The following is a 12315-nucleotide window of genomic DNA, read 5'->3' as shown; positions in this document are numbered from 1 at the left end:
CTTTATCTATTTAGGGGGCGTTTTACCCAACTCTTGCATTGTAAAGTGTTTTTGAGACCTCAAATCATTCTTGTAGCTTTTCTGTGAATCCTGTTTTCAACATCCTCCTTAAAGTATGGACACCAAAAGTGAATACAGTATTCCAGTAATAGTCCCATCAATACCTATGCTAAGGTAATATCTACTTCTACTTTTATAAGTAAAATTGTTATAAAATCTATAAAATTTTAGATTTTGTAATTTTTAATTCACACTTTGGTAGATCAAAAATGTAGGGCTCAATGACCTGACCGTGTCCTTTTGAATAGCTGTTGCATTTTACTCCAGAGGCAGTTGCCTGGCAATGTCAGGTGAAGCAAATCAGTGTACTGTGCATGTATGTATTTAAAGCACTTTAGGATCTCTTTGGGATAAAAAGGTAGTATGGAAATGCAAGAGGTTATTTATTTTGCTTGTGTTCTTGCAGGGGAAATCAGATTATCTATCACCACCAAAGCCAGCTGGCTCTCACGGCTCTTTTTTCTTCTAGAGATCGACTTAGAACAATGACCAATGTCCTGGGTGATGCACTTGCTGCGGGCATCATAGCACACGTCTGCCAGAAAGATTTTGCCCCGAAGCCAGAGAAAGTATGTATGTCCATTGGGGAGAAAATGAGGGGTGCCTGGGCAAAACTCAAATACAGAAACTGGGGGCAGGTCAGGGAGCAGAATTAAGAGTATCTCTTTCTCGTTTTTGCAGCAAGATCCAGTGAGCACCACAGAGAAGCTTTCTTCTGCAGAGAACTCCCTTCTCCAGCCCAAAGACCATGTGATGGAAATGATTGTAGAAACGTTGTCCGAACGAACAGGAGTTAATTACAATATCTGCCAGGTGTAATGGCTACAGCATTTTCATCCCCAGGAAGGGGGTTTTGGTGCTAAAACGTTGCCACTCTACTCTGTGTGAACATGTGGACCTCACTGTGCACAAAGGAGGCAGAAAAATCCATTATTTTCTATGGAGGTGTTTGGGAGGCTTCAACGAGCTACAGCAGCATAACGTTACTGGCCAGAAGTTAAATAAGAAGCAGTAGTGCCAAGTGCTTGCGGCGTTAACCTGAGAGGCTACATCTATGAAGTTGTCTTGACACTCCAAAGCAACAGATTTTTAAAGGTTTCATGCCACTAGTTTCTCAACACCATTTTTTTTTCTAGGACAGAGGAATGGACAGTTATTAGAGGAGAACCTTAGCTGGTTGTTTTAAAAAGGGCGAGACAAGGCAGAGATTTGTCACCTTGGCCCATTCTCTGTAGGCAATTGCTGTCAGTTTGCATTGTTTATTATGCCGATAATTTTTTGACCATCTTATTTTTAAATGGTTGTTGGTAAAAAATTTTATAGTGAGATTTTATATTCTCTAAAAATGGAGATTTCAAGCAGACTTTCTGCCTGTCATTCCAAATCTAATTTTGTCTTCAAGGAACAGGCTGTTTGGACATCTTCGGACATGGAATTTAGGAGCAGAGTTGTTTGGAAATGTTCCAATCTTTTCACATGATAAGGTTCCCAACAACCATTCGTGGCTCTGTCAATGACTGCTCCATCTAGTGTGGTGAAGATGCAGGTACTAAACACAAGATTTGGGAATGAATGGCAAAACTTGCATGGTGAGAGTGGAATACAAGAATCAAAATCACCTTTGGTTTCTTCATGATAAATTTGAACTAAATGCAAGCAATTGAAAACTGCATGCAGGCATGAAAAGGAAATGGAAAATACAATTATATCTGGCTTTAAATGTTTTTTTAAATATGATCAAGCATTAAAACAGTGCTTTTGAATATATTTTATTTATGAATCAATCTTCCTGTTCAAGTATAAAACATGTCATATTAACCAACCCCTCCCCACATAATTTTTCCTGATCAGCGAGTTATGGGCCAGATCTCAATGAAATTATGCTGATTTCCCATCTGAGGACCCAGCCCTGTTTCGAATGTTATTCCATAGGTAGCCTTAATATATCAAGACTGTTTTTGTGCAGGAAAAAAAAACCCATCATTAGTGAGTTTATATCTTTTTGGAAATGTCATTCTCCCCCACCCCAATGTATCATTACCACTCCAATAGAACAAAGCGCTGCCTTTCTCAAACTCCCATTAATCTATTTTGCATTCCCTAGAAGGAAACACTCAGTGAATTCCACAAGGGCCTGATCTGACTCTTTGAAGTCAGTGGAAAGCTTCAATGGTTGTTGGATCAGACCCTGAGAGACTATGGAGCTGCATGGGGTTTATGGATGCATGCAAGCGCCTGTTTCTTGCAGTACATAATTTAAAACAGTCATACTTAGACCTCAGTGGTTCAGGAGCCAAATTAGCCAGCACCATTACCCAAAAGAGCCACAATGGTGTGAATTCATGGTTTCATTTACTATAGTGCTAGGTATTCATATTTAACCAGTATGGCAGGGGCAATATTTAGATTATATCTTATTCTCACAGCAAAATGACTGACCAAGTATTTTATCAACTACAATTGGTTAATAACATATAGTAGAAGCATCCTGATTGGTCAATCACTTAAATTGGTTAATAATTAAATCACAGAGTGTTTTAATATCACTTGCGGCAAAGAGCAGAAGACACATTAGAGTACCGCTTGTAAGCCTCAGGGTGAGTATCACTGATTTAAAAGGTATAATTGTGAGGGGAAGGGAGAAAAGCCTTTGAGGAAATAGCTAGTACTTATTTCCTTATTCTACAGTGCGCAGCACAGAGGCTATTATTTCAAGAACAAATAAACTGGATCTAAAATTTCTATGTATGATTCAATGTAATCTTCTGCGGTGTTTTGAGGGTTTTTTTCTGTTTTTGTAAGAAAAATATAAACTGAATCGTCTATGTGGCAAGTACAAAAGCAAATGCTATTAAATTATGCAAATAGGTGTGTGCAGCCCAAAACTATAATTTTCCTTTAATGTTTATTTAAGCAAAATGTCATTAACAGCTTTGGGCCTTATGATGGTTGGCCCTGTAAGGCTGCAATAAAAAAGTGTAAGCAGGGCACGGTGACCTTTGTAGGGAGACAGCACCTAGCTGGAATCAGCCAGCCAGGAATGGCCTGTTTGTGGCAGTTGGGGACAGCAGATTTCATTAATTAATTTAAAAAAACCTTGATCTATATTAAAACCTACGTACCCTGGAGGGAAAAGGGAGCGAGGATAAAGCCAGTGTGTGTAAACACTTACTTGGTGCTTGATTTCAAGTTAGACTGAAAAGCTTTTTGGGTCATGGACTATCTCTAATGCAGTACTCACCGGGACCTTTGGGAGCCACCATAATCAAACAACGTACACACTATTAGTTGCTCTTCAGATCAAGAACTCCACTCCCTCCTGAAGACTGCAGGCAGGAATAGAGACTGCTAACACTACTACACAGCATTTGAATTTGTTAGTAAATTTGTTTCATTTTCTCAAATCCAAAGAGGAATGGAAATCTTTTAAATAAAAAAAAAATACGAATCTTATAAACCCTTTCAGTATGGTTGAGGGATACAGCCTATTGGTCCTAGGCCTTGTCTCTGGGGATAAGATGGCCACAAGGAAGACAACTGAGACACGAAAACTGAGGTGGTAGCCTCTAAATCAAATGGGTTTCACCAATAGTTTATTCAAAACTAAAAATTCATCTTCTGGCTAGCCAACACTGGTCTACAATTTTTGAGAAGTCGTGTGCTTCAGAGATAAAATGTGCTATTTATTATGTATTTTGATGTGCTGAATTCAAATATGACAATTAAAACAACTGATTGGCTACTGTTTCTAAGTTATTTAAGTTTTTACATTTTATGTTTATGTATATTGTGTAGATGATAGAGTTTTAATCATAAATTGTAAACCTAGGTCTTTTCATGTGTTTATGGTTGCTTTACATGATAATATTTCACCTGTCCTGTTTATGTAACACTTTAAAAATCAGCAAAAGGGTTATATAACTAAAATTTATTATGAAACAAAAGGCAAAAAACTATTACGTACATAGTTTAGTCCTATTCAGTGTCTACTCAGCGCTTCTTGGCTTGTCTCTTGTATTCATTAAATGGAGCATCTCTTGTCACTGTCCAGCAATAGTCTGCAAGCATTGATGGGCTCCATTTGCCCTGATAGCGTTTCTCCATTGTTGCAATGTCCTGGTGAAATCGCTCGCAGTGCTCGTCGCTCACTGCTCCGCAGTTCGGTGGAAAAAAATCTAGATGAGAGTGCAAAAAATGTATCTTTAAGTGACATGTTGCAACCAAGGCTTCTGTATGCCTTGAGGTTTTCCACCAACAACCTGTAGTTGTCTGCCTTGTTGTTTCCGAGAAAAATTTATTGCCACTAACTGGAAGGCTTTCCATGCCATCTTTTCCTTGCCACGCAGTGCATGGTCAAATGCATCATCTCGAAGAAGTTCACGAATCTGAGGACCAACAAAGACACCTTTCTTTATCTTAGCTTCACTTAACCTTGGACATTTTCCACAGAGGTACTTGAAAGCTGCTTGTGTTTTGTCAATGGCCTTGACAAAGTTCTTCATCAGACCCAGCTTGATGTGTAAGGGTGGTAACAAAATCTTCCTTGATTCAACAAGTGGTGGATGCTGAACACTTTTCCTCCCAGGCTCCAATGACTGTCGGAGTGGCCAATCTTTCTTGATGTAGTGGGAATCTCTTGCACGACTATCCCATTCGCAGAGAAAACAGCAGTACTTTGTGTATCCAGTCTGCAGACCAAGCAAGAGAGCAACAACCTTCAAATCGCCACAAAGCTGCCACTGATGTTGGTCATAGTTTATGCACCTCAAAAGTTGTTTCATGTTGTCATGAATAGTTAGTAAAGGGTTAAAGCATAGTACCTGGTGGGCACCTGACCTGAGGACCAATCAGGGAAGAGATTTTGAAACTCCTAGGGAGAACTTTTTTCTCTCTGGGGGGGTTTTTTGTTGGCTTTTGGAGTTTCAAGAGAAGAGACCAGTTAATCAAGTCCCTACAAGTTTTCACCTCTGAACTAATTTTTCTCTAGTCAAAGAGTAGTAGTAGAAAGAGAGATTTTGTCTGTGTCCTAATAATAATATGTTGTTGTTTGTGTGTGTGTGTATTTGTTTTTCTTTATTCTTGCTTGTACTGGTTGTTGTTGAGAGAGAGAGAGAGGATTCTCCAGAACTTAGCTTATATGCCCATACCAGCTTGCTTTCATAGCTTGGATTCATTTCTTTTTCTTTCTTTTCTTTTTCTTTTTTTTTCTTTTCTTTTTTTTTAATTAATTCCTTTCTTCCTGAAATTAGGAGGAGGAAGTGGGCTGGTTCCTGGTGTTCTGTGTGTGTAGAGATTCCAGGGGTTTAGGCAGGCACCTGTGTCCCGAGGAGGAGGAGAGGAGGGGGGAGGGGGGAGGGGAGGTCCTCTGTCTGTGAATGTGGGGAAAGGTGTTGTCAAGGGGGAACAGTGTCCCACGGGTGGTACCCGTGTGGTGGCAGCTAGGAGGGGGGGGACTAGGGTTTTGGGGGTGGGAGGGAAGATGGTGTGCTGGTCCTCACTTTGAAACCGCCCAGTTTCAAGTGAGGGTTCAGACCAGGACACATGTTGTCATAGGTTTCCTTCATATGGACTGCATGACCAACTGGAATTGATGGCAAAACATTGCCATTATGCAGTAAAACGGCTTTAAGACTCGTCTTCGATGAATCAATGAACAGTCTCCACTCATCTGGATCGTGAACGATGTTGAGGGCTGCCATCACACCACTGATGTTGTTGCAGGCTACAAGATCACCTTCCATGAAGAAGAATGGGACAAAATCCTTTTGACGGTCACGGAACATGGAAACCCTAACATCACCTGCCAGGAGATTCCACTGCTGTAGTCTGGAGCCCAACAGCTCTGCCTTACTCTTGGGTAGTTCCAAATCCCTGACAAGGTCATTCAGTTCACCTTGTGTTATGAGGTGCGGTTCAGAGGAGGAGGATGGGAGAAAATGTGGGTCCTGTGACATTGATGGTTCAGGACCAGAAGTTTCATCCTCTTCCTCTTCTGACTCAAGTGAGAATGATTCTGGTGCATCAGGAAGCGTCAGTCCTTCTCTGTGGGGTACTGGGCATATAGCTGATGGAATGTTTGGATAATGCACAGTCCACTTTTTCTTCTTTGACACACCTTTCCCAACTGGAGGCACCATGCAGAAGTAACAATTGCTGGTATGATCTGTTGGCTCTCTCCAAATCATTGGCACTGCAAAAGGCATAGATTTCCTTTTCCTGTTCAACCACTGGCAAAAATTTGTTGCACAAGTGTTGCAGCATATGTGTGGGGCCCACCTCTTGTCCTGATCTCCAATTTTGCAGCCAAAATAAAGGTGATAGGCTTTCTTAACCATAGTGGTTATACTGCACTTTTGTGATGCAAAAGTCACTTCACCACAAACATAGCAGAAGTTATCTGCACTGTTCACACAAGTACGAGGCATCTCTGCTCACTTTGGCTAAACAGAAATGTGTCCCTTTGCAAAATCAAACTGACAAATAAGAGAGCACGGCACTGTATGATTTCTAGAGCTGATATAGGGCAATTTGTTCAGCAGAGTGATGTAAGCTTCATTATGATTGCATCATCCATGACTTCTAGGAATAACATGATGCAATTCATATCATGTATGACGCAATACCAGCTTCAGATTGCATCATTCATTGTTTTGCCTAAAAAGCAAGTACTGTCCAAACCCAGTCATAGATTTATTCATAGATCCAGTCAAAGATGTATTTTAGTCATTTCTGGTTTAAATTGAGATCCCTTCCCTTTATAACTCACTTATCCTCCGCTATTCCCAAGTCAAGGGTCGTATATACTGACCCAATAGCATATATTGAAAACTAGAGCCAATCAACAATTTTAAGCATCATTTTCGTTCTCAGTGACCCAGAATTAGTAAAGTTTGACAACATTTATTTCAGAAGCATTTTGCCTGTAGAGCAGTGTAATGTTTAGCACAGTGGTTACAGCACTCACTTGAGATGTGGGAGACCCACGTTCAATTCCTGTGTCTGCTGGAGGTGGGGAAAGAATGTGAACAGGGGTCTCCCACTTCTTGGGAGGTGCTTTAACCACTGGGCTGGAAGTTATTTGGTGGGCACCACTTAGTTCTACCACATTTCGAATGGGATCCGATCCAGTAGATGGACTTGGAGCACAGCTAGTGGATGAGGCCCCTCCACAACTTGGGCAAATTCCTATTTTCCCCTGGGTTGTGAACTGCCCTGAGCCTCAGGCAGAAGACAGGCACCTGGAGGCTTAGCAGGAGGTGGCAGTGTGCATGTTCAGAGGCAGGAATGTAGGCGCTGAGTAAGTTTGGACACCCATAGGCTTTCATGGGAGTTTTGTGGATCGCCATGGAGCCAAAACTAGGATTTAAGTTCTAAATACCTTTGTGGATCTGGGCCTAATGTGAGTTGCCCCAGGTCTCCATTGTTGCAGGCCAGGGCCCTAACCATTGAGCCATCCTTCCTCTAATGCAGGGGTCTAAATGCGCCCAGCGTCCTGGCCGGCGGAGGAACATCCGCCGAATTTCTGCGGCGTTTCGGCGGCGACGCCTCTCGATGACATCACTTGCCGCCGACAAGTGACATCATCGAGAGGCATTGCCACCGAAACACTGCAGAAATTTGGCGGCGACGCCTCTCGATGACGCCGCTTGCTGACAACAGGTGACATCATCGGCGGCATTTCGGTGGGTGCTCCACCGCCACCACAGTCCTTCGTCTGGCGCCCGCCAGATGAAAAGGTTGGGGACCACTGCTCTAATGCTTCACTACAGGGCCACACTAGAAACAGCCCCATCCAAGAACCCCCCTTAAATAACATTTTTGATCCATTTAATGGGGACCACACATTGATATGGGTCAGTACTTTTTTTTTTTTTAAATAAAAAAAATTGTACAGTACTGAGGCAAATGCCTTTACTTTATATACAAGTAAATAACATCAGCGTAATTACTTTTATTAACCTCACTTTCTTCTTGATGTAATTATTTACAAAAGTATAAATTTTATTTTCAATACAAGAACTATATTCTGTCTAGCCCTTCTGACTGGCATTTCCATCCTTAAATGCTTTATTGATAGAGGCATACAGTATCAGTTCCTATATTCTGCCTGGCATCGGGCTAACCAGAGAGACACGGAGGATGAGGTAGTATCTTTTATTGGACCAACTTCTGTTGCTGAGAGAGACAAGCTTTCAAGCTATACAGAGCTTCCCTCAGGTCTGGGAGAGGTATTCACAGTGTCACAGCTAAATACAAGGTCAAACAGATAGTTTAGCGGCGTCACTAATTATCACATATTCGAAGGGGGCCCCGTAGTAAAGGGATGTTAGTGTGTTACGGATTGCTGTAATATGCTATAAATCCACAGGAGCAGCTCCAGGCACCAGCATGCCAAGCGCATGCCTGGGGCGGCAAACCCCGGGGGGTGCTCTGTTGGTCACCACAAGGGTGGCAGGCAGGTTGTCTTCGGCAGCTTGCCTGCGGAGGGTCCGCTGGTCCCGCAGCTTCGGCGGACTTCCCGGAGGCGTGCTGCCGAATCCACGGGACTGGGGACCTCCCGCAGGCAAGCCGCCAAAGGCAGCCTGCCTGCCATGCTTGGGGCGGCAAAATACCTAGAGCCACCCCTGTAAATCCAGTGTCTTTATTAAGACCATGATTTTTAGTGTCTAGCAAAGTTATGAATTTAAGCTCCACGGCTCGTCTTTTGAAAGTGTTGTGCAGGTGCCTTTGAGAATGAGGACTGATAGGCTGTATTTGACCCAACCCATTTATAATTACCCGGTCATATCTGGCATTGGTTTCTCATTGCTTTTTCAAAACCTCTAAAGCAAGATGGTTTTTAGCTCAAGCAGCATTTCCCCCATGACAATGGAAGTGATGCATCTTAGGCCTGGTCTACACTACACGTTTAAACCAAATTTAGCAGCGTTAAACCGATTTAACCCCTGCACCCATCCACACAACGAGGCCTTTTATATCGATATAAAGGGCTCTTTAAACCGATTTCTGTACTCCTCCCCGACGAGGGAAGTAGCGCTGAAATCGGTACTGCCATGTCGGATTAGGGTTAGTGTGGCCGCAAATTGACGGTATTGGCCTCCGGGTGGTATCCCACAGTGCACCACTGTGACCGCTCTGGAAAGCAATCTGAACTCAGATGCACTGGCCAGGTGGACAGGAAAAGCCCCGCGAACCTTTGAATTTCATTTCCTGTTTGCCCAGTGTGGAGCTCTGATCAGCACGGGTGGTGATGCAGTCCCAAATCCAAAAAGAGCTCCAGCATGGACCGTATGGGAGATACTGGATCTGATCACTGTATGGGGAGACAAATCTGTTGTATCAGAGCTCCATTACAGAAGACGAAATGACAAAGCATTTGGAAAAATCTCCAGGCTATGATAGACAGAGGCCACAGCACAGTGCTGTGTGACAAGCGTAACGGAAAGCCAAAGAATCAAATGGACACTCATGGAGGGAGGGAGGGGGTACTGAGGACTCCAGCTATCCCACAGTCCCCGCAGTCTCCGAAAAGCATTTGTATTCTTGGCTGAGCTCCCAATCCAGGGAAAAAGAGCGCGAAATGATTGTCTGCCGTTGCTTTCACGGAGGAAGGATTGAGTGACGACATTTACCCAGAATCACCCGCGACACTGTTTTTGCATTGGGATCTCAACCCAGAATTCCAATGGGCAGGGGAGACTGCAGGAACGATGGGATAGCTACGGGATAGCTACCCACAGTGCAACGCTCCGGAAATAGACGCTAGCCTCGGTACATGGACGCACACCGCCGAATTAATGTGCTTAGTGTGGCCGCGTGCACTTGACTTTATACAATCTGCATCTAGCGAGTTATTAAAAAAAAACCCTCAATTCCTATTCACATTTTTCTGTTGAAATTTTTGGCCCCAATTAATTGCTGCTCACAATTAACTTTAGTTTTGGAAAAATCAGTTCTTGTAAAGGAACCCAGGATATATATTATTGGTTAGGACTGTATTCCATTTGCACAAATCAGCTGCAACTCAAGTGAAGTTTTTTACCCACGAAAGCTTATGCCCAAATAAATCTGTTAGTCTTTAAGGTGCCACCAGACTCCATGTTGATTTTGTGGATACAGACTAACATGGCTACCCCGATACTTGCAACTCAATTGGTCCCTTGTATTTAGGCAACCAATATTGTTTAGTTCAGTGGACAATTCATCTTTCTCTGTCAGAATGAGGTCTGCTATTGAATGACCCCATATTGGATGCAATGTATTTTGTGTAAGTAAAATGTTCTTAGAGTATCTCAAAATTATAATTTTCTATTGATGGCCTGAGACCTGCAATAAATCTCCCAGGCTGAAATTCTCCCTGGATAATGCACTTTTTCTTTTTATTCATTATAGACAGGTGCTTAACGAGGTGTTTACCCTGTTCTCTAATCTTATTTGGCAGTCTGTAACAGACTCCTTTCACTGCCTTCTTTTGTGCTCTATCACTGATCCCCAAGTATTCCTTAAGAGCTTGTGCTTCCAAGTTGTCAATAATTCTAAAGCAGGTAATAGCATCTTTGGCCTTGTCTACAAACAAACTGGCACTGATTTAACTACGTTGGTTTAAAAACACACTAAGTTGAACTGGTGCAAGTCTGTGTGCAGATAAAGCCTCTGATGACGTGGCTTGCTCCCTCTACCCTTCCTGAGGAGGCTGTAGCCAGTGCAGCCGGTATCAAGCGGAGTGCCCAAGGGGTTGGTCCTGGGGCCAACATCTTCATTAATGATCTGGATGATGGAATTAATTGCACCCTCAGCAAGTTTGCAGATGACACTAAGCTGGAGGGAGAGGTAGATAAGCTGGAGGGTACGGATAGGGTCCAAAGTGAGCTAGACAAACTGGAAGATTGGGTCCAAAGAAATCTGATGGGGTTCAACAAGGACAAGTGTAGAGTCCTGCACTTAGGACAGAAGAATCCCATGCACCACTACAGGCTGGGGACCGACTGGCTAAGCAGCAGTTCTGCAGAAAAGGACCTGGGGATTTCAGTGGACGAGAAGCTGGATATGAGTCAGCAGTGTGCCCGTGTTGCCAAGGCGGCCAACAGCATATTGGGCTCTATTAGTAGGAGCATTGCCAGCAGATCGAGGGAAGTGATTATTCCCCTCTATTTGGCACTGATGAGGCCACACCTGGAGTACTGAGTCCAGTTTTGGTCCTTCCACTACAGAAGGGATGTGGACAAACTGGAGAGAGCCCAGTGGAGGGCAATGAAAATGACTTACGAGAAGAGGCTGAGGGAACTGGGCTTATTTAGTCTGCAGAAGAGAAGAGTGAGGGGGAATTTGATAGCAGCCTTCAACTACCTGAAGGGGGGTTCCAAAGAGGATGGAGCTTGGCTGTTCTCAGTGGTGGCAGATGACAGAACAAGGAGCAATGGTCTCAAGTTGCAGTGAGGGAGGTTAGATACTGGGAAACACTATTTCACTAGGAGGGTGGTGAAGCACTGGAATGGGTTCCCTAGGGAGGTGGTGGAATCTCCTTCCTTAGAAGTTTTTAAGATCAGGCTTGACAAAGCCCTGGTTGGGATGATTTAGTTGGTGATGGTCCTGCTTTGAGCAGGGGGTTGGACTAGATGACCTCCTGAGGTCTCTTCCAACCCTAATATTCTATTATTTTAATATTCCAATCATATGAATCTTCCCATCGTTTTTATTACCAACGTCAAATTTTCTCTCATACATGAAAGAAATTCCAATCCCTCCTGTTTAATACCCAGGTTCCTGGGAATGACATAAGAAATTAAATAATTTATTCCTTTCAGGTCTCTTGATACTTTGATTTACGTCCATGACACCTCGAGACCAAGTTACACGTTTGAGTATATGCATGGTAGTTACTCCCTTAATGCCCTCCTCTGTTGCAGCTTAACACCTACCTGACTTGTCTATCACCAGAATTATCCTCCTTCGCAATGGAAGGACCACCAAACTGTAGGCCATCTTATATGGGAAGAGGGTCTGTGATGTTCCAATCACTTACCTAGACATCAGTTCACCCCAAGAATCCTCTGCCTGTGTTCCCTTGCTTGTGGAAAGTCATCTGGACTTTCCTTGTCAACAGTTCTTCTCCAAGATCCCTGAAGTCTTCAATTATCTGTGAAACCAGGTCATTGGTGCCAAAATTTGACAGACATCATGCCTGCTGTCTTAAGAATCTTGTCCAATCTTGCAGCCACATCCCTCGCCTTAGCTCAAGCAGCACAGCACACCATC

At 43.2% G+C, this 12315-nt stretch overlaps 1 protein-coding gene across 1 annotated transcript in view; it reads left to right on the top strand.

Annotated features, from left to right (window-relative positions):
• Positions 1-1768, top strand: part of LOC120391721 (excitatory amino acid transporter 5-like) — an 84739-nt gene extending 82971 nt beyond the window's left edge. The window contains exons 10-11 of the mRNA XM_039515741.1: positions 530-629; positions 742-1768. Coding sequence (XP_039371675.1) covers positions 530-629; positions 742-879 — 238 coding nt within the window. The 3' untranslated portion in view covers positions 880-1768. The remainder of the gene's footprint in view (positions 1-529; positions 630-741) is intronic.
• Positions 1769-12315: the final 10547 nt, after the last annotated feature.

This window comes from Mauremys reevesii, linkage group 26 (genome assembly GCF_016161935.1).
Source record: "Mauremys reevesii isolate NIE-2019 linkage group 26, ASM1616193v1, whole genome shotgun sequence".
Taxonomy (NCBI): Eukaryota; Metazoa; Chordata; order Testudines; family Geoemydidae; genus Mauremys; species Mauremys reevesii.
This window is presented reverse-complemented; position numbering and strand designations above follow the sequence as displayed.